Here is an 18,113-nt window from a genome sequence, read left to right as displayed (position 1 = left end):
GAATTTACAGAATATAGGTATAATTTCACATCTTGTGTTTAATTTGTGGGAAATACAACTGTCAGATACATTCAGGTTTTTAAGAATCAGAAACGCAGAAATAAATCTTAACTTATTTTATTCACACATCAACATGTCCACGACTAATGACCAAGTTGCAAACATTGTTTCTTTTATGCTCGGGAGTGGGGGGTAAGTTACCTATTAAGACAAACAAAATTGCAAGGAATGATATCAAGTAGCAAATCCAGCATGTAAATTTACAGTACAAAATCTAAGCTACGGCCCCTTCATTTTTAACTTAGATTTTACAACAAGGAGAAAATTCAAGTATAAAACGGTTGGTTTATAAAATATGTTGTTGGACTTTTTGTTGCAGTTAAAAAGAGCTCAGGCAAGTTTCCACAGCATCATTAAATCAGATTTGAATAAGAGCAAAACACAAGTATTTTAATCAATGATACATTTTAAAATTAAAAGCTATCATTAAATAAATACAACAATTGATGTCAGGGATTTTCTTGTCAGCACATAACAATTATATTTGCTAATTTCTCACTAAAATCATTCTGTAAAACGTGTCACACATGAAACAATTTAACACTGATGGGCCATAATTCGTAAAAGTACATAAATACATGTGTTTAAAAATAATAGTTGTGAGAGTTGCAGTTTAAAGGTTCCATGCTGAAGTGAATGAAATTAGAAGGAAAAAAGATTAATGAGAAAAAAAACAAATGAAAAAAGGATAAATTAATTATGCTGATTACACTTGCTGTGCTCCAAGACACGCAGGCGTGTGTTCAGACACACACACACACACACACACTAATCAATGGTCCAAAACCGCAGCCCTTCATGCACGTTTGCTCTGTATGAAAAAGGAACTTACAAATTTCAATTCAAAAAGGTTCAGTCCAGGGAGACGTAGGGCAGTATGTTCAACCTGGTCTCATCTCCGTGTAGGTCTAACGGGATGCTCTCCGTCCAGTCAAACCAGTTACCCTTTGTGTCATAGCAACCATTAACCCCTGGCCAGCGCTGCATGTGTAACCTCTTGACGTCTTCAGTGGCGATCTCTCTACTGATCCCTGGTAAATCTCTAGCAGGGAGCTCTGCTGCTAAGGTGTGCATCATTTTACTGCTGCTGCCGCCGCCGCTTTGGTCACTTTTGGACTCGGTGGTGAAGACTTCTGCGCCTGATGACATTAGCAAACTGCTTTGCTGGCTAAAGTATGACTGGATGATTTTGCTCCTTGAGAGGTTTTTCAGTTCTTTCTGCTGCAGGAGGCTGAGGAGAGGAGGCGGACTTTGCTTTGACGGCTCCGGGCAGAGTTGGGCTGTGTGACCCAGGCTCACAGCTCCCTCCTGCGAAGGCTCTTTATGAAGGCAGGGCTTGATTTGTCCAGTTAGAGGGTTAAATGTAAGTCTCCTCTCAAATAACCTGATTTCTTTGACACCGTCTTCAACAGTTTGTCCATCTAGCCCGGCAGAAGTGTCTTCAGACTTGCATTTCTGTGCTTTCCTTTTCTCTGGGCCACTTTCATCCATACTGATGCTGTCACTATAAGAGGAGCCATACAAGTTATACAAAGGCGTTTTGGGACAGTTGTCTTTGATGTCTGTGTCCTTAGATAAGCAGTCAGCAGGACCAAAGACATTAAAAGGCCGCAGTTCAGACGTGTGAGACCCCGACGTCACCGTGATGCTATGAAGACGTTGTGCTTGCGTCACAGTTTGTTTCACATCGGCCCCCTGCTTAGAATTTTGTGGACTCTGAAGGGAACCACGTGGGCCTTGTTGACACTGCCCCCAAGAGGCGGCGGCAGGCTGTTGCTGCACCACTGATGCCTTCAGTAAAGAGCCCGGCGGTTTGTTGTATCCTAGAGCACTTGGATGAGGTTTTATAGCACTGACGGGGGTTGTACTTAACCTAGCAATGTCTAAAGGCCTGGGAAATTCTCTCTCGTGAGGCTGATGTGCATGACACTCCATAAAATGGCCTCCATTGCCAGTGGGTGGCAGATTTTTAGAGTTATTTATTTTGGGGAGTTTGGCAGGGGCCTGTCCTTCAAACTGGGGATGCTCACGTTTTCTGTGGCTTGTTTTTTCTAAGGTGAAGGAGGAGCAGTTGTTGAAGTCATTTCTGTTCTTTAATTCTAATCCTACTTTAGCTAATGGCATGGCAGTAGCTGAAGCAGGGACACCGGAGTACCATCCTTTGGACAGCACCTCAACCTTCCCTGGCTCTATCAGCTTCTGCCAGTTCCTTAAAAGCTTCTTCGCCCGTCTTGCAAGGTCCTCATTCTTTGTTTTCTTCCGGACATCATTGATGAGTTTGCCGAGGCGCGTTTCCTTTAAGTACATAAAAACAGTGTTAAACAGTGGCTGCTACCTGTTTGGAGGAAACGGTGTGTACTCTGGGATCCAGAAACACTTTTGTCCTACCTCCAGGGCTTCTTTGGTGATTGGATATTTCTCCAAAAAGGAGATAACCTCCATAACTACCACCATGTTGCATATCTGAGGGGAAAAAAACAGGTTTGCACTTCAATTAACATGTTCAATCTGTTTCTATATAAATGACTGAAGGAGTGTTTTTGAAACTTAACCTCATCGTATGTTTCGTGGAAAGAAAGAGTTTTAAAAGGTCAATAGAGAATTTGAATAGACAAATGAGCACCTGTTTTTCAAAAGACAACCTAGAGGTTTCAGACTCAAAATAACAAACTGAAATTTCATGCAAATTATACATGATCTATAGGAGGTAGTCTAATCTAAAGTTACGTTTTGGGTGAACGATGGGTGATAGTTTGTGGATTAAATAGCCTTCACTATGTCTGCAGGAACCAGAAAACTTTAACACCATTTACTGTATAAAGTATCTTGACTAAATATTAATAAATATCAAGTTGAATACATTTAAACTTCAGTGGGAATATTCCATTTGCATGAGAATAATCATTTTAGTGACTTAATCTACTGTCAATGAAACGTACCCATACAACAGAGGATGTAAACCAGCATCGGAGTGGGTTTTAAAGCACATAATAATGACACAACCCAAATCATCCAGAACCAGTTAGTCTCACCAGTAAACAGTCTGAAACTGTTTACTTTGGTAATTTGCTGCTGTTAGCCAGCTAATTAGCAGCCCGACGTTAACTCTCCGTACATTGTCTCCACTTTGTTAGCGGCGGCTTCAGTCTGCTACCTCCTGTCTCCGCGCTTGGTTCATCATGGCCAAAAAGTAGCGGGCATACTCACGTTACTCTGGCCGTCGATGGCCTGCAGCAGCCGGTCTCTTACTGCCAGCGGAGTGGCCGTAGCTGCTGTCATCGCCTGGCGGTGAGACGTGGTGTCGGGACGGACTCAGACAGCAGAATCCCCCGTAGAGGCGGCAGCTGGAGCGGCGGTAGCAGATCGGCCGACATTCACAGAATAGACGACATATCCTTTCTGGGATCGGGCACCATCTTCCCTGATGCCGTGACCCGGGTTTCATGCAAAACCATCCTCCTGGGCTCCCTGACACGAACGATCCCCGAGAACCGGCGACTCTCCCCGCCTGGTCGCCTCCGCTTCTGTCGGCTCGTGGGGCTTATTGTGAAGCGCAAAGCATGCTGGGAGATGTTTTCTTTATTTATTTAAACCGAGGGCTGGCTGAACCGGCCACTTTAAACCCCCGGTAATGATTACTACACATGTCGGCCCGTTACTGGGGTGTGATTCATAAATGGTTTGTCCTAAATTTAAGAAATGCTTCCATTTCATTGACCAGATAAAGATTAAGAAAGTAAAAACAGACACACGCAGATCAGAACACACCAAAACCTCAAGGGGAAAGCCCTTTTTTTTGTATATTTGCCTGTCAATTAAAAATATACGATGGGAAAGAGCTCTTGCCACCTCCCAAAACAGATCACCTGAAATTGTTCGGATAAAGAAATGCACAAGATTCTGCAGAAAAACAATTACTACTATATTTACGATTTTACACTTTCAATAAAATACCCCCCCACCCATAGGCTACAAATCTTTGGACAATTCATCAGGTGTGAAATAACAAACAGTCTTTGTCAAGAATACATTTAATTAAAGTCATTTACTCACATCGCATATGCCCGAGAGTTAAGATGAGTCTGTATTAAATTAGTCTACCCAGGGACACGCATAAACTGGCAGTGATCTTTTTGTATTGTCTGCTTTATCAGTTGCACACATTGACAATGCAGTTTTAGGTACAATTACTGTAGAAGTGGCATTTTTAGGGCAAAGAGGACTTTTAAACAACAGACGAAAAGACCTTTCTGTAAGTGAAGGACATGCAGGAGGAGAAGAAGCTCATGGTCTCAGGCAACAGAAAGAGCAATGCTGCATTGTCTCGGGCTAAGGTCCAGTTACATTTTAATTGAAAGTGATTTTTTAAAAATGTAACATCTTACACAATAGAAAATAAATACATTCCAGAGAAGGATTAAGCTTTGTTGTAGTGGAGACGACAGAATCCGATTGAGGGAAAGTTTATATTATCCATCTTGGAAAATCTGCATCCTTGTGAAAATCCAGTCAGAGAGGATGGTCATGATCCAAATAATCTGATGATGGAAGACATTCAGCCAGTTACACAAGCAAATCGGGTTATTTTTGAGGCAATAAATCTGAATTTGGAGAAACAAAACAGGACAAACAGACATACAACCACATATTGTCGTAAATCTGGATTAACAAAAACAACAAGTTTATGCTAAATTAGTACCGATGCATATTAGTTATTGTTCAATAAATACCTAAAGGCTTCAAAAGCAAGTAGCAACATGTTCTTTCCTGCAGCCAACGATGAGAACAGCGTTTACTTACACGATCATGCAGAACATCATGAAAATGTTCCACAGAGCGATGAAAATCCGAAAGTATCGCAGGCTGAGCAGAAACTCTCTGATGTTGTCACCTAGAAGGCAGACAGATGTGACAGTTTTATACAGTCGTTCCTTGCTGGATTGTCTTTCTTAAGAATGCAACCACACCTGTTGTCAGTGGTCTGGACTCATCTCCAAACCCGTGAGACTCCTTTCGTTGGCTACAAAACATTAGTTGTTAATGATTGTTGTCATTTTTAATGGTATCCTCACTACTATTCAGATGTACACAATGGCTCCACTTTGGAAAAATACTCACAGTTTGAAATTCAGCACAGCACCTGCGTTCACTAGTAAAGTCCTGCAGAACACAGACACAAAGTTGATGAGGGCTAATTGTGTTATTGAGCTGTTAAGCTAACATTAGCTGGTTGGCTGCTAGCGCAGAGCTAGACTACAGTTGTTTTGATTAAACCGTTTCAAAATTACTTAAAAGGCATTCTTATAACACAAAAAAGAATATTTTGATTCAAGACATCGATGTCAAGTGAAATACGGCGGAATTTCGCAACTTACCCAAATATTAACAGATCTCCAATCATTTTCTTCACATTAGCGACACAACACAGAGACTGCTCACTTCCGTGTTCGTCCGCGCATTCAGGAATGTGACCAATAGAATATCAGTGCGCTGCAGGACGTCAGGGTACTTTTATGTCCTCTTCTAAGACTATCAGGCATTATAATTTCATGTAAAATTACCCCTGATCTTGTTTATTACTCAACTCAATACGACTTTTGTCTCTAATATGCAATGTCGATTGGAGGCAGTGATGGAAAGATCGAAAGTGGAGTTGTGATGAGGCTACATTTGTGCCTGTAAGTCTAAACCAAGGGATTTTATATACTGTATATATAAATTTGTCGAACTAATTTAATTTCAATATGTATCATTATAATTAAAACACACGTAATTGAAACCAATTAATTGGTACATAAAAGGGTAAAAATATTCACTATGGTTGTGCAAATATCACGAAAAGGAAAAGACATCTTTTGTTTTAAATAGACATCCGGAGAAAACACGAAAAACTATTGATTTAACAGCACAGGTCAGTTTTCTGCTAAAAAGCATTTACCTACATCTATCAACATTTGACTTGTTAAAGGACCTGGTAGAGGTCAAATGAGGGTGTTCTGGTTAGCAGAAGGGCGACTAATCGATTTCAGACGGCTTATGGCGCCATCTAGTGCTCACACGCGTCCATTCTTTATGAATTAAAAGCAAAGAGGAAGGGAGAATGAACTCGTTTCTTCTTAAACGATTCTGGAAAACATCCGCAATGCGTTTTCTGTAGTCTCCTCATCTAACAATCAAATCATTCCCATGCCTTCAGGCGGAGGTGTCGCAACATTAACAGAGACGGGAGCTTCGATGTGACTCAGCTCGTCTGCAGAATTTATTCCGGATTGTTGCATGTGAATGCAGCCCTCTCGTAGAATATATCTTTCGTACTGAACACTCGTTTCGGACTACAGGGCAAAAATTCGACGACGACAGGGGAACAGGCAGAGCTTTGTTTTCCCTCTCGCAGCTGCCGACATGCTGCCTGAAAACGAGCAGCTGGCCCGGAGCGCCAAAGATGATGATGACGAAGATGATGATGGCGCTGTGGAGATGCGCGGTATTAATAGGAAGCCTTGAGTGTCAGGCTTCCACTGTCGAGGCCGGGGGGCTTTGAGGAGAGTCGGTGTGTCGGGCAGGGGGGGTTCTCTGATCCAGACTGCGCGCTTGGATTAAATAATAACCATCACAACAGTAACAGAATATTATTGGTGTTATTATTGACGATATGGAGGTGTTGTCGGTTCTGAATTTGGGCGAATTTGCCCAAATCTTCTCCAAAATGGGAATGTTTCCAGTGTTTGATCTCGCCTATTACATCGTGTCCATCCTCTACCTCAAGTATGAGCCAGGTAAGAGAACCAGGTTTATATTTATATTTGATATAGTTAATATATTATATAGAAGATTATATAGTTTCTAAATGTGAATGTGTTAAATGCCCCTAAACCGTATTTCTAAAATAACAAATATTCAAAAACCAGAAAGGGCATTTAAGGGCAATTTTCTGTGCTTCCAAAACAGACTACTTGAACATCCCTTTATGGACTTTCTTATCATTTTAGCAGCCCCAGAACCTGTTACATAAACTCTGACAGGAGCAGCTCAGCTGCTGCAGAGTAATGTGGTTCTGCAGCAGCAGTCAGACCTTATTCAGAGCAGATTAGTCGAGCAGCTTTGGGAAAATAATGACATTCCTCCGGATCTAGCTCCTTTGAGCAGAGGCCCATCGAGGAGAATGAAACCCGAGAGACGGCCGGCAATAAATAGAGGACCCAGAAATAGAAGGAGTCAGTGGATCTCTAAAGAACTCTGCTGCACTCTAACTTACGTGTCAGTGTCATTTAAGTGGGCTCACTGTGCTGTCAACATCAGATTTAAAGCCCAAATATACAATATCCCGCCCACAAATTGTGCGTGGTACCACCGGTGGAGCTTTGATAATCTAACGGTTTTAATGTAACAAGTAAATATAATGTAAATACATCATACCAATCTGCTATAGACCAAATAACAAGAGAAAAGTTGAAATATCCCCCATTTAACATGTCTTATGGGGATTTTGGGGGTTGTTTAGCTCCAAACTTTGTAAAAATCTCACCTTTCCACCCTAAACCACCAAAAGCACCCTCCTGTGGTTATTTGCTGATTTTAAGGAGCTGGTGCTGAAACATCTACATAGACGATGTGAACGGTGCCCATAAACTTTGAACCTGGTGGACAAACATGCAACTTTACACCAGCCCCCACAATTGTCACGCACTTTAGATAACACTGATTTTATTTTATGCTTAACAATGGGTCAGAAACAGAGTGGCTCACACTTGATTTAATCATCTTCCCTCCTAAGTGACATTAGCGTAACTCCCAGAACAAGGCAGAGGATTTTCCACAGTCAGCAGGTCTGGGGAAGGATAGGCAAGAGTGGAGGTCAAAGGTTAGGACGGGCCTGTCACGGGGAAGCAGTTAAGCTGAGTATATTTAGAGGGTGACATGTCTCCGGATCCGATTGCCTTAAAAAGTGAGCCTGTCGAAGCAGCGCAGCCTCATCCACCTGTTGTTCAGCCCAGAGGCTTCTGTCCGCTCCACGTCCCAGGAATGAGACGTGAACTTTAACATCTCCTTCAGCTTCTTCCCTCCAACACCACAAGTAGTGGAGCATTTATGTATGTTTCTACTGTTTCAGCATTTTGTCTCTGACACAGAGACTTTATTTCTATGGCAAGTCAGGGTTCCAAATCCTCTGTTGTTGAGGTTTTGGTTACTTTTCTCATTTGTAGTCTCATAGTTTGGCAACTCTGCAGTCTCATTCTCAGTTGTCATGTTTCTGATGCACATAAACGCACCACAAATAATTAAAAGAAAATTCAATTCCACACAAAGGAAACTCAAGGATCACGTGAGCATAGTTTAAAAGAGATATGTCAGTATTTAATGCCGGCTGCATAAGTAAAAGTAGGAGTCCTTTGTCAATATTTGCATATGAAAAACGAGGTGGAGAGGCAGGGTGTGGACTGAAATAGGCCAGTGGGTGCGGACAAAGATACAGCACAAGGGATCTGCTGATAAAGACACTTAAAGGTCAATATTAACCATTTTACTGTAGTGGGAGTATAAACAGAAACATTCTTAGCCTTGCTGTTTCCGTTCAATCCATTGGCAATAAAAGATGTTAAGGCCCGATGTCGGCGGTTGGATACATTGGTCACTCATTACAATAACACTCAACACTCAAATGGCTGCAATATTTATTTTAAAGAGGAATTCTGGAACAGGAATTGGATTCTTTTCTTCTTCGCAGACGAACCCTCCGGCTGTGTTGGCCACGGGGTGTTTCCAGTGGGGTCCTAAACAGTTTACACAGTGTCGGACTCCTCTTCTGTGTTGCAGGCTCGGTGGAGGTTTCCCGCAGGAGCCCAGTGGCCTCCTGGTTGTGCGCCATGCTTTATTGCTTCGGCAGCTACATCGTGGCAGACATGATGTTGGGAAGCAGCCCCATCGACTATTTCCAACACAACAGCCACATCCTGCTGGCTTCAGCCGTCTGGTGAGAACAGAAACCGTCAGTGACCCCGGGAGAGGGAGACGGACAGTTGCAGTGGCTGTAGACAGTGAAGGAAGCTGTAATAACAAATATGAACAGTGTAAATAAGGTGGAATCATTGAAGGGAGACGACATGTAAAATAAAGCGATTGCATCTTGATGGTTTCAGGTGAGAATTTTGAGATGTACAGTAACGAAACACTCCTCTGCTGTCCCGTTCAGGTATCTTATCTTTTACTGCCCGCTGAACCTCTTCTATAAATGTGTGGCTTTCATGCCCGTCAAGCTGGTGTTAGTCGCCCTGAAAGAAGTTGTCCGTGCCCGTAAGATCGCAGCGGGTGTCCACCACGCTCACCACGCCTACCACCATGGCTTCTTCATCATGGTCATTATCGGATACGTCAAAGGTCAGTGTCCAATGTGTGAGTCCAGCCATTTTTATGACTACCCATGATCATTTCTGCACATTTTAGTCACATTTATGCAAAAACAAGGTCCGTTTCAGTGTTCAGACCCTTATTTCTGTGGCAATCCTGCAGAGGCCCATGATGAATATGAGGGAAAAAAATAGAATGAGGCAGTTTGGAGCAGCAAATCTCCAATGGCTATTTATATGTCTTCAGGATCTGGAGTGGCTCTTATTTCCAATTTTGAACAGCTGCTGCGAGGTGTGTGGAGGCCCGAGACCAACGAGATCCTCAACATGTCATTGTAAGTTTGTTGCGGCTATATAACATATAATAGATACTTGACATTAAATCATGTATAAGTTAAAAAAAAGTGCCAAAATGGCTGTTCAATTGGACAGAAATAAACGAAAAGAGCTTTGCGTTTTTTGATTTGAGGTCTGTGTACTTTGTACTCTGTCGCCCTCTGGTGGGAATATTAAGAATGCACACGTCAGCCTTTATCCTTATTTGCTTATTTATTTGTTTGTGCCTGCAGCCCCACCAAAGCCAGCCTGTATGGAGCCATCCTCTTCACCCTTCAGGAGACTCATTGGCTGCCAGTGTCTAAGAGCACACTCCTCCTCATCTTCACCCTTTTAATGGCCACAACCAAGGTAGGACCAAGGAAGCTGACGAGGGAATGTGACAAAAAGTTTTGTTTTTCAAAAGAAAATCAAGTAAAACTTTGTGTTAATTGAGAAGTAGAGAAGTAACAGAAATATGCTGCCATAACTAAGAGGACAGTTAAGGGTTAAATGATCCTGCCCTGAGGAGGAGAGAAACCTCCTCTTGTGTTGACGGATGGCTGTTTTTCCTGACTGGTATCGTCTCCCCTCAGGTGGTGATGACCGCTCGTCACTCTCATGGCTCCCCCTTCTCCCTTGTGGAGTCCTGGGTCTGTTTCCTGTTGTTTGGCTCCCCTCTGGGCGGATCTGAGGACAACCACCACCACCACGCTCCGGCTGTGGCCCCCGCCTCCCCGCTGAAGTCCAAGGAGGAGCTGAGCGAAGGCACACGCAAAAGGAAAGTGAAGAAAGCGGAGTAGGTTGCTGGCGTCGGTCCGCAGGAGACTCCACCATCACGGCGTCAACGTGATGGGACTTCCCATTCCTTTTCGGCGAAAGGGGCGATTTGATGTTTCACCAAATGAAACCCTTTCTGGTAGAGCAAAATGGTGCTTTCTTCATTTTCCACAGGAAGGACTCTGTAAATACCCCACAAGTCTTTCAGTCTACAACACCACCTGGACAGTTTTAAACTATTTATTTTTGGTGTTTTCGCACACCAGTGCTCAGCACGGATCTACACGCACGCCAGGGCTGCACGGGCCTTTCCCCCACATCTGTAGTCTCTGTGTTAACGGGGCGTCTGCGGGTCTCCCCGGAGCTCATCAGACGTTGTCGCGTTTCATTGCAGCGAAACATTTCAAACCACGAAAGAACGATTTCTGCTTTTTACATTACGATGAGAACAAATTTGTGTCTTTAAATAAAAACCAGAACAAACATTTGTTTCCTGGTGTTTTCCTTTTTTATTTAATGCACGTTTTGTTGTTGTGTGTGTGTGTAGCTGCTGTTATGTAACAGAGCCAGTTTGTGGGTAACAGGAGGGGTCAAAGGCCAAAATGAAGCCACATCCCAACAAACTCCCCGCTGATACAGACAACCTGGCGTAACACGCACAATAAAGCAGTAATGGAGTGAGCAGGAGGTTGTTCCGCCTCACCTTTGACCTTGACATTCTTCACACCAGTAGGAACTTCAGGACACTTTAGTCTTCGGCTTTCAAGGCGGCGTCAACCACATTTTCAGTAGATACGATAATGAGCTTCCACCTTTGTGTGTGGAGTTTGCCTGTTGTCGTCCTCTGTGTGTGCGGGTTGAACTGAGTGTGAGTACAGTGTGTGTGTGTGTGTGTGTGTGTGTGTGTCCTGTCCAGGGTGTACTGCTTCCTCAGTATAGGAAGGTGCCCCCCACAGCCTTGATCACAGTAGGAATTAGTGTCTTTAATTACTACGCTCCTTCTCTGCCTCAGGTGGGTGACCTTAGTTTAGACCTAAACAACTTGGGTTTGAGTTTTCAAATGTTTTCCAGTCGAGACTGAACCAAGTCAGATTTAGTCCCTCAGACACTTCCTGTTCCTTCCCCCAAACAAACCATGTAAACACACTCAACAGCTGTTATAATCAATAGTTATGCTACCTTCCCAGAGTCCAGCAGGACAACAGAAAACAACCCCTGTGTTTGTTTTTCCAGATGAGGCCCGGGCGAATCGTCCACGCTCCTTTGGGCAAGGCATCGAGCGAGTGGTGACAGCCCGGTGAGAGATATCAAGGTGATCTGGATCGGACATCAGAAAACCATCAGTGGCAGGAATTTAACCGGCATCTGCTAAACCCATCACCCTATCCATGTGCCTCCCCCCCCCCCCCCCCACACACACACAGATTTGTTGAGAGGTTCATTTCTCCCTGGTAATGAAGCATGTCATGGGTTTTTTTGGAGAAAAAAATGAACTGTACTTTTCTCAGTGAAACTAAAGGCATAAATTCAGTGTGTTTGATAAGACAAAGGTAACACTGGCCTAAACGCATCATTAAGAATGAACATAATACGGCGTGTTTTCACCTGGCAATACAAATAATCTGGTTCTCCACAAACCAAATCCCTAACATTTTTATATAATATACCAGCAAAACAAAAAGCAAATAAAGTTGTTGTTGCACCAGTTTCAGAAATATCTGTCCAAGATGTGTCCTGAATTCCTGAATGAATCTTCTTAATATTTATGACTCACACATACCAAAATATAGATTTAAGGGCTACGATGTATTCAAAAGATTTATCAAAAAATACATGCAGAAAGAACAGAACCAGAGTCGGAGGCAGGGTGGTCCAAACCCTGTCTCTCTAGTTTAGACTTCCAGAATAAAACAGTTAACAAAGACATTTTCAAGGGAAGGATGTGGATATGGGCCAGGGAGGGGGGGTTGTTTTTTTGGGGAGGGGGGTATATAAAAACCCGTAGCTGGAGTCAGGAGAGAGGAGACAGAGCTGCATCTGCTGCACGGGATCAAACATGCTGTGGTTTCTGCTGCTGAGCTGCGTCCTGCACCGAGGAGGACACGTCGCAGCGGGACAGAGAGGTCAGGACTCTTTAGATCTGTACAGATGAGAAATAGTGACAAAAATAAAACTGCATGAAAAGCTAAATGCTGAATATCACATCGTTATCACGAGTCTTTACTTTGTTCTTTCTCGTAAAATTAGCAAAGGTAATTTATTCCTTCCTGTCTTCTCTGTTGTGGAATCCGTCCACACGGTTTCTAATGTGAACGCCACATGTGCCCCGCGCTCACACGGCACCAGGGGGTGTGGGTGGGGGTTCCTGAGGGTCAGTGGTTGTTTCAGGACATTAACAGATAACTTCTCCAGAAGCTCCATCGAAGGCTGCGTCTAAATCTGGTTCTTCAGTCTCAACGATCCCAGAAGATGCTGTGGTTTGTTGATAATGAGGAGTTTATCTCTTTAAAGTAATAAAAACACCATCAAACATCTGCTACATCTACATCACTGACATTTTCATAATTACTGGAGTTTCCTACCCCTGGCTATGCTGCATGAAGCATGGAGGTTCTTACTGGCTTCTATCCCAGTTTGGGCCTGTTCTGTGTGCAGTTTGCATGTTCTTCCTGTGTCTGAGTGGGTTTTCTCCAGATACTCTGGTTTCCTACCGCAAACCCAAACACGCACGTTAGGCTGATTAGGAATAATAGTTTGTCCACAACAAGAGTTTATCCACATGTGATATCTCCTATTAGAGAATAAAACCAAAGAAAATACAGAGAGCCCAATGAGAGCCCACTAAAAACATGCTGATATGGTTGGTATTAGATTTCTGAGAATTAATTTGTTAAAATGTAGAGTTGGCTTTTCAGGTTTTCCTCTGATTTCTTTCATCTTGGACAGTTTCTTTTTTCTTATTTAAGCCTATGTTTGCATGTAAATAACATTAGATGTTACATTGTTCCCACATTCTCTAAATACTTTCATTTTTTGGGGGGAAAATCATTTTTGCAGATGCAATCGAAGAAGGCCTGATTCCAGTGAACGTATGGATGGAGGTGGGGGGGGGTATAGGGGGTGTGCAGCAAGAGTGCAGATAAAGATAAAACCTGTTGTTGCATTGTTTTGGATGGACAGATATCAGAAAGATGCAGATGTTTACAGTTTTTCCTGTTTCTGTTTTTCAGATGGAGAAATCATCAGTCAAATTAAAATGACCAACATTGCATTGGCTGAGATCAAAGAGCTCCTGAAACAACAGGTGGGAACACACGAAAGGTCGAGCAGATCAAACCTCAAAGGAGGAAATAAAAATAAAAACAACACAGTCTGATTGACTCTTTCAGCTCAAAGAGGTCGGTTTCCTGAAGAATGCCATGATGGAGTGTGAAGCCTGCGGTGAGTTATTCTTTTATTATCATCGTCCAGTTGATTCCCCTTAAATCCCTGGATCAGATATTCAGGACATGCTGGATGACATAAAGAGTTTGTGTGATCAGGGATGGGGGGGTTGCAGCCTGAGCCCTCCTGTGTGCCTAATCCCTGCCACCCAGGGGTGGAGTGTACGGTGACCCCTGAGGGTTTCCAGTGCGGTTCCTGTCCTGACGGGACGGAGGGCAACGGTACGCACTGCACCGATGTGGATGAGTGTTCCGTGAAGCCCTGTCACATGGGCGTGCGCTGCATCAACACGTCCCCGGGTTTCCGTTGCGGCTCCTGTCCTGCGGGATACCGGGGGTCGCAGGTCCAGGGTGTGGGCCTAGCTTACGCCGTTGCCAACAAACAGGTCATTTACAACACAAGCGAGGTACCAAGCCAGCAGAACGCTCTCGGTGTCATAGTTACGTTTCCTTTTTAATCTTCAAGGTGTGTCAGGATATTGACGAGTGCCAAAACAACAGTGCGGGATGTGTGGAGGACTCGGTCTGCATGAACACCCCTGTGAGTGCCCATATAAATCCCGGATAGGACCATCAAACTGTCGCTTGCTGTTCTCTGTTACCTGGTTTATTTCGTCAGGGCTCGTTCAGGTGTGGCCCCTGTAAGACGGGCTATGTTGGGGATCAGCAGAGTGGCTGCAAGCCAGAGAGAACCTGTGGGAATGGCCTACCCAACCCCTGCCACCCCAACGCCGAATGCATCGTCCACCGAGATGGCACAATCGAGTGTCGGGTGAATATATGTTGTTGTTGTTTTTAATTACAGAATTTCAGTTCCGTAGTTATTTTCTCTCGTTATATGATCTTTATATTGAGGATTACTGTGTACCATCACAACAAAATCTCTAGAGATCTAGATTTTACGTTGTTTGCCCGTATAACCTCTTCCCAGTGTGGGGTAGGATGGGCCGGCAACGGCTACCTGTGTGGGTCTGACATTGACATCGATGACTTCCCCGACGAGAAGCTGAACTGCCCTGAGAGGAACTGCAACAAGGCGAGTCTCAGTCATTTCGCCCACTCATTTGCACAAATGATCGCTTCATTTAGGGGTGAAGATTATAGCCACCAGTTATTCATCCGCCCTCTGGTCACAACCTGCACAAGCCCGCAAACAAAAAGCTATTTTTCCTTCAGGATAATTGCCTCAAGGTGCCAAACTCGGGCCAAGAAGATGCCGACAGCGATGGAATTGGAGACGCCTGCGACGACGATGCAGATGGAGACGGGATCCCCAACACGCAGGTGTTGCAATCGTCCCTTCAGGTTGATACGTTCTGGGTTTCTTGTTTGACGTTGATACAGTTCCCCTGCAGGACAACTGCGTGTTGGTGCCAAACATGGACCAACGGAACGTGGACGAGGACGACTTTGGGGACGCCTGCGACAACTGCCCCGGCGTAAAAAACGACGACCAGAGAGACACGGACGTAGACAAATTCGGCGACGAGTGCGATGAGGACATCGATGGTGACGGTAGGGACCGGGCCTCGGCGTTGACGCGTCCACATTCACGGCAACGATACTCGAGCGTTCCCTTTTCGTGCCAGGAATTCTCAATCACCTGGACAACTGCAAACGAGTCCCCAATGTTGACCAGAAGGATCGGGACGGAGACAAAGTGGGAGACGCATGTGACAGCTGTCCTTATGTTCCAAACCCTGATCAGGTGACTAATCAAGTCTCGCTGCTATAATGGGGAGGGGGGCGTAGATACAGTAATAACATAATCTTCTCTTAGAGTGACGCGGACAATGATCTGATTGGCGACCCCTGTGACACCAACAAGGACAGGTGACCTCACCTCCGTAGCGTGCGGTCTGCATGATCCAACCTGCGTCTAACCGACCGTCACTTTTGTCCAGCGATGGCGACGGCCACCAGGACTCTCGGGACAACTGTCCGGCGGTCATCAACAGCTCCCAGCTGGACACCGACAAGGACGGAAAGGGGGACGAGTGTGACGACGACGACGATGATGACGGTATCCCGGACCTGCTGCCTCCCGGCCCAGATAACTGCCGTTTGATCCCGAACCCTCTGCAGGAGGACTCCAACGGTAGGTCACGGCCCCCGGTTAAAGACGGCGGAGGTTGTTTTGGGTTGTTCTCACATCCTTTTGTCCTCCTAGGGGACGGCGTGGGGAACGTGTGTGACAAGGATTTCGACAATGACACCATCGTTGACACTATAGACGTGTGTCCTGAGAATGCCGCGGTCACGCTCACCGACTTCAGGGAGTACCAGACTGTTGTTCTGGATCCAGAGGGAGACGTGCAAATCGATCCCAACTGGGTGGTGCTGAACCAGGTGAGGTGACGAGCCGTTTGTGCCTCAGAATACTGAACTGATGGAACTAAATTCTTCTAAAATGAGCTCTATTACTGCACAGGGAAGAGAGATCGTTCAGACCATGAACAGCGACCCAGGATTGGCTGTTGGTAAGAGGCTGTCCTGTATTTTAACGTCTTTAAGGCGTTTATCTCATGCCAAAGGTTTATCCAAGCTCTTCCTCTCCGTCAGGTTACACTGCTTTCAGCGGCGTGGACTTTGAAGGGACGTTCCACGTGAACACGGTGACGGATGACGACTATGCCGGGTTCATCTTCGGCTACCAGGACAGTTCCAGCTTCTACGTGGTGATGTGGAAGCAGGTGGAGCAGAACTACTGGCAGGCAAGCCCGTTCCGAGCCGTGGCACAACCAGGCATCCAGCTAAAGGTTAACCTAAGAAACAACTGTTTTTTGTTATATTCCATGATTTTTTTCTTTCATCTGACTTTGAAAGCGCTCCTATCTTAGTTACCGTTGCTAACATTTGATTGGTGAGTGGGGGATTTAGGGTGGGACAGAGGGAAGGTCACCTCAGATAAAGCTGCTTTGAAGCAATTTTCAATAATTTTCACTGCACTAATTTCCACTTGCTTGAAAGTGTGATCTAATCTCAATATCTTTACTGCGGTAAAGGGTTACTGGTGGTTACCAGTGAGATGTTTGTATAATTATATAACCAGGTACCCCTCTGTGGGTGCTAAGATGCTACTCTGTCATGTTTCTACAGTGGCCCTGAATGGACAAACTTAAATATGAACCTCCGTATTGTTCATAGAGTTAAATAACATTTAAAAACTTTGGGGAATTTTCAAATGAAAAGGTTTATTGCTGATTAATGATTGACTGCAGTTCAAATGTATTTATCGGTCGATTATATCTGTTCATAAAGGCGGTCAAATCAACGACGGGCCCTGGCGAGTACTTAAGAAACGCGCTGTGGCACACCGGCGATACGGGCGACCAGGTCAAGCTTCTGTGGAAGGACGCCCGCAACATCGGCTGGAAGGACAAAACCTCCTACCGCTGGTTCCTGCAACACCGGCCCGCCGACGGCTACATCAGGTAGCACATAAATGGACGATGCAGCCAGAGCTGTGGCCACCATCTACTACAACATTCTGGTCCTTTCTGCTTCCTCTCCGTACAACAGAGTTCGGTTCTTCGAGGGCCCACAGCTGGTGGTGGACACGGGCGTCATCATAGATGCCACCATGAGAGGAGGCCGGCTCGGAGTCTTCTGTTTCTCGCAGGAGAACATCATCTGGGCGAACCTGCGCTACCGCTGCAACGGTGAGTCTCGTTTCTAACTATCGAAATCTCACAACATCTGAAAAGACGTGAACGTGTTGCTTCCATCTGCAGACACTCTGCCTGAGGACTTCGACAACTACAGAGCTCAGCAGGTCCAGCTGGTAGTCTGAAGGGACCCGCGGGGCTCTGGGGTCATTTCCCAACGCACAACAATTGGACCAGCAATAAACTGGTTACTATGGCTACACCAACTGACTCTACATCCCATTCCAACTGTCTGAATTGAAACTTAAAGGACCTTGTCTGTGTATTTTTTATACATTTTGTTTTTAAGTTTAAAAAGTATCAGGTGTTAATTGTGAATAATGTGTATTTTTTTAAATTTCTTCCATATGCAATTAGTTTAATGGTGTTTAAAACTGCAGATGTGCCTCAAGTGTGAATAAATAATCTAGAAAAAAGACTGAGGGCACCATATATTTGTGATGTATAGCAGATTTAGCATGTGGAAACTTGTGCTGTAAGTTTAAAAAAAATTGCATTAATAA

General features: G+C 44.6%; 4 protein-coding genes across 4 annotated transcripts; 2 read left to right on the top strand and 2 right to left on the bottom strand.

Annotated features, from left to right (window-relative positions):
• Positions 1 to 14: 14 nt before the first annotated feature.
• Positions 15 to 3,638, bottom strand: LOC130528731 (mediator of RNA polymerase II transcription subunit 26-like). The gene is made up of 3 exons (XM_057038413.1): positions 3,268 to 3,638; positions 2,449 to 2,523; positions 15 to 2,355 (listed from the first exon to the last, which is right to left on the bottom strand). The coding sequence occupies exons 1-3, from the start codon at positions 3,337 to 3,339 to the stop codon at positions 913 to 915; spliced, it is 1,590 nt and encodes a 529-aa protein (XP_056894393.1). The 5' UTR covers positions 3,340 to 3,638; the 3' UTR covers positions 15 to 912.
• A 437-nt stretch (positions 3,639 to 4,075) lies between these two features.
• Positions 4,076 to 5,588, bottom strand: smim7 (small integral membrane protein 7). Its single transcript, XM_057038415.1, has 5 exons — positions 5,436 to 5,588; positions 5,179 to 5,220; positions 5,028 to 5,080; positions 4,861 to 4,951; positions 4,076 to 4,598 (listed from the first exon to the last, which is right to left on the bottom strand). Exons 1-5 carry the CDS (start codon positions 5,459 to 5,461, stop codon positions 4,583 to 4,585), a joined length of 228 nt encoding a protein of 75 aa, XP_056894395.1. The 5' UTR covers positions 5,462 to 5,588; the 3' UTR covers positions 4,076 to 4,582.
• A 558-nt stretch (positions 5,589 to 6,146) lies between these two features.
• On the top strand, positions 6,147 to 10,984 carry tmem38a (transmembrane protein 38A). The gene is made up of 6 exons (XM_057038414.1): positions 6,147 to 6,836; positions 8,875 to 9,031; positions 9,251 to 9,435; positions 9,652 to 9,739; positions 9,974 to 10,091; positions 10,316 to 10,984. Exons 1-6 carry the CDS (start codon positions 6,713 to 6,715, stop codon positions 10,520 to 10,522), a joined length of 879 nt encoding a protein of 292 aa, XP_056894394.1. The 5' UTR covers positions 6,147 to 6,712; the 3' UTR covers positions 10,523 to 10,984.
• Positions 10,985 to 12,460: 1,476 nt separating this feature from the next.
• comp (cartilage oligomeric matrix protein) lies at positions 12,461 to 18,111 on the top strand. Its single transcript, XM_057037934.1, has 18 exons — positions 12,461 to 12,622; positions 13,730 to 13,803; positions 13,889 to 13,940; positions 14,042 to 14,328; positions 14,409 to 14,483; positions 14,562 to 14,714; positions 14,874 to 14,978; positions 15,119 to 15,226; positions 15,298 to 15,457; positions 15,532 to 15,650; positions 15,723 to 15,775; positions 15,847 to 16,040; positions 16,113 to 16,291; positions 16,374 to 16,422; positions 16,505 to 16,701; positions 17,204 to 17,376; positions 17,465 to 17,604; positions 17,677 to 18,111. Exons 1-18 carry the CDS (start codon positions 12,556 to 12,558, stop codon positions 17,733 to 17,735), a joined length of 2,244 nt encoding a protein of 747 aa, XP_056893914.1. The 5' UTR covers positions 12,461 to 12,555; the 3' UTR covers positions 17,736 to 18,111.
• Positions 18,112 to 18,113: the final 2 nt, after the last annotated feature.

The sequence above is a fragment of the Takifugu flavidus genome, chromosome 7 (genome assembly GCF_003711565.1).
Source record: "Takifugu flavidus isolate HTHZ2018 chromosome 7, ASM371156v2, whole genome shotgun sequence".
Taxonomy (NCBI): Eukaryota; Metazoa; Chordata; class Actinopteri; order Tetraodontiformes; family Tetraodontidae; genus Takifugu; species Takifugu flavidus.
This window is presented reverse-complemented; position numbering and strand designations above follow the sequence as displayed.

Coding starts and splice junctions, on each gene's coding strand:
- LOC130528731 (XM_057038413.1), bottom strand. CDS start 3,339: ATGACAGCAGCTACGGCCACTCCGCTGGCAGTAAGAGACCGGCTGCTG. Junction 2,524..3,267: donor CCATCGACGGCCAGAGTAAC/GTGAGTATGCCC, acceptor TTTTCCCCTCAG/ATATGCAACATGGTGGTAGT. Junction 2,356..2,448: donor TCACCAAAGAAGCCCTGGAG/GTAGGACAAAAG, acceptor ATGTACTTAAAG/GAAACGCGCCTCGGCAAACT.
- smim7 (XM_057038415.1), bottom strand. CDS start 5,461: ATGATTGGAGATCTGTTAATATTTGG. Junction 5,221..5,435: donor GGAGATCTGTTAATATTTGG/GTAAGTTGCGAA, acceptor TGTGTTCTGCAG/GACTTTACTAGTGAACGCAG. Junction 4,952..5,027: donor GTCCAGACCACTGACAACAG/GTGTGGTTGCAT, acceptor TCTGCCTTCTAG/GTGACAACATCAGAGAGTTT.
- tmem38a (XM_057038414.1), top strand. CDS start 6,713: ATGGAGGTGTTGTCGGTTCTGAATTTGGGCGAATTTGCCCAAATCTTC. Junction 6,837..8,874: donor CTACCTCAAGTATGAGCCAG/GTAAGAGAACCA, acceptor TCTGTGTTGCAG/GCTCGGTGGAGGTTTCCCGC. Junction 9,032..9,250: donor CTGCTGGCTTCAGCCGTCTG/GTGAGAACAGAA, acceptor TGTCCCGTTCAG/GTATCTTATCTTTTACTGCC.
- comp (XM_057037934.1), top strand. CDS start 12,556: ATGCTGTGGTTTCTGCTGCTGAGCTGCGTCCTGCACCGAGGAGGACAC. Junction 13,941..14,041: donor GATGGAGTGTGAAGCCTGCG/GTGAGTTATTCT, acceptor TTGTGTGATCAG/GGATGGGGGGGTTGCAGCCT. Junction 16,423..16,504: donor CGACCCAGGATTGGCTGTTG/GTAAGAGGCTGT, acceptor CCTCTCCGTCAG/GTTACACTGCTTTCAGCGGC.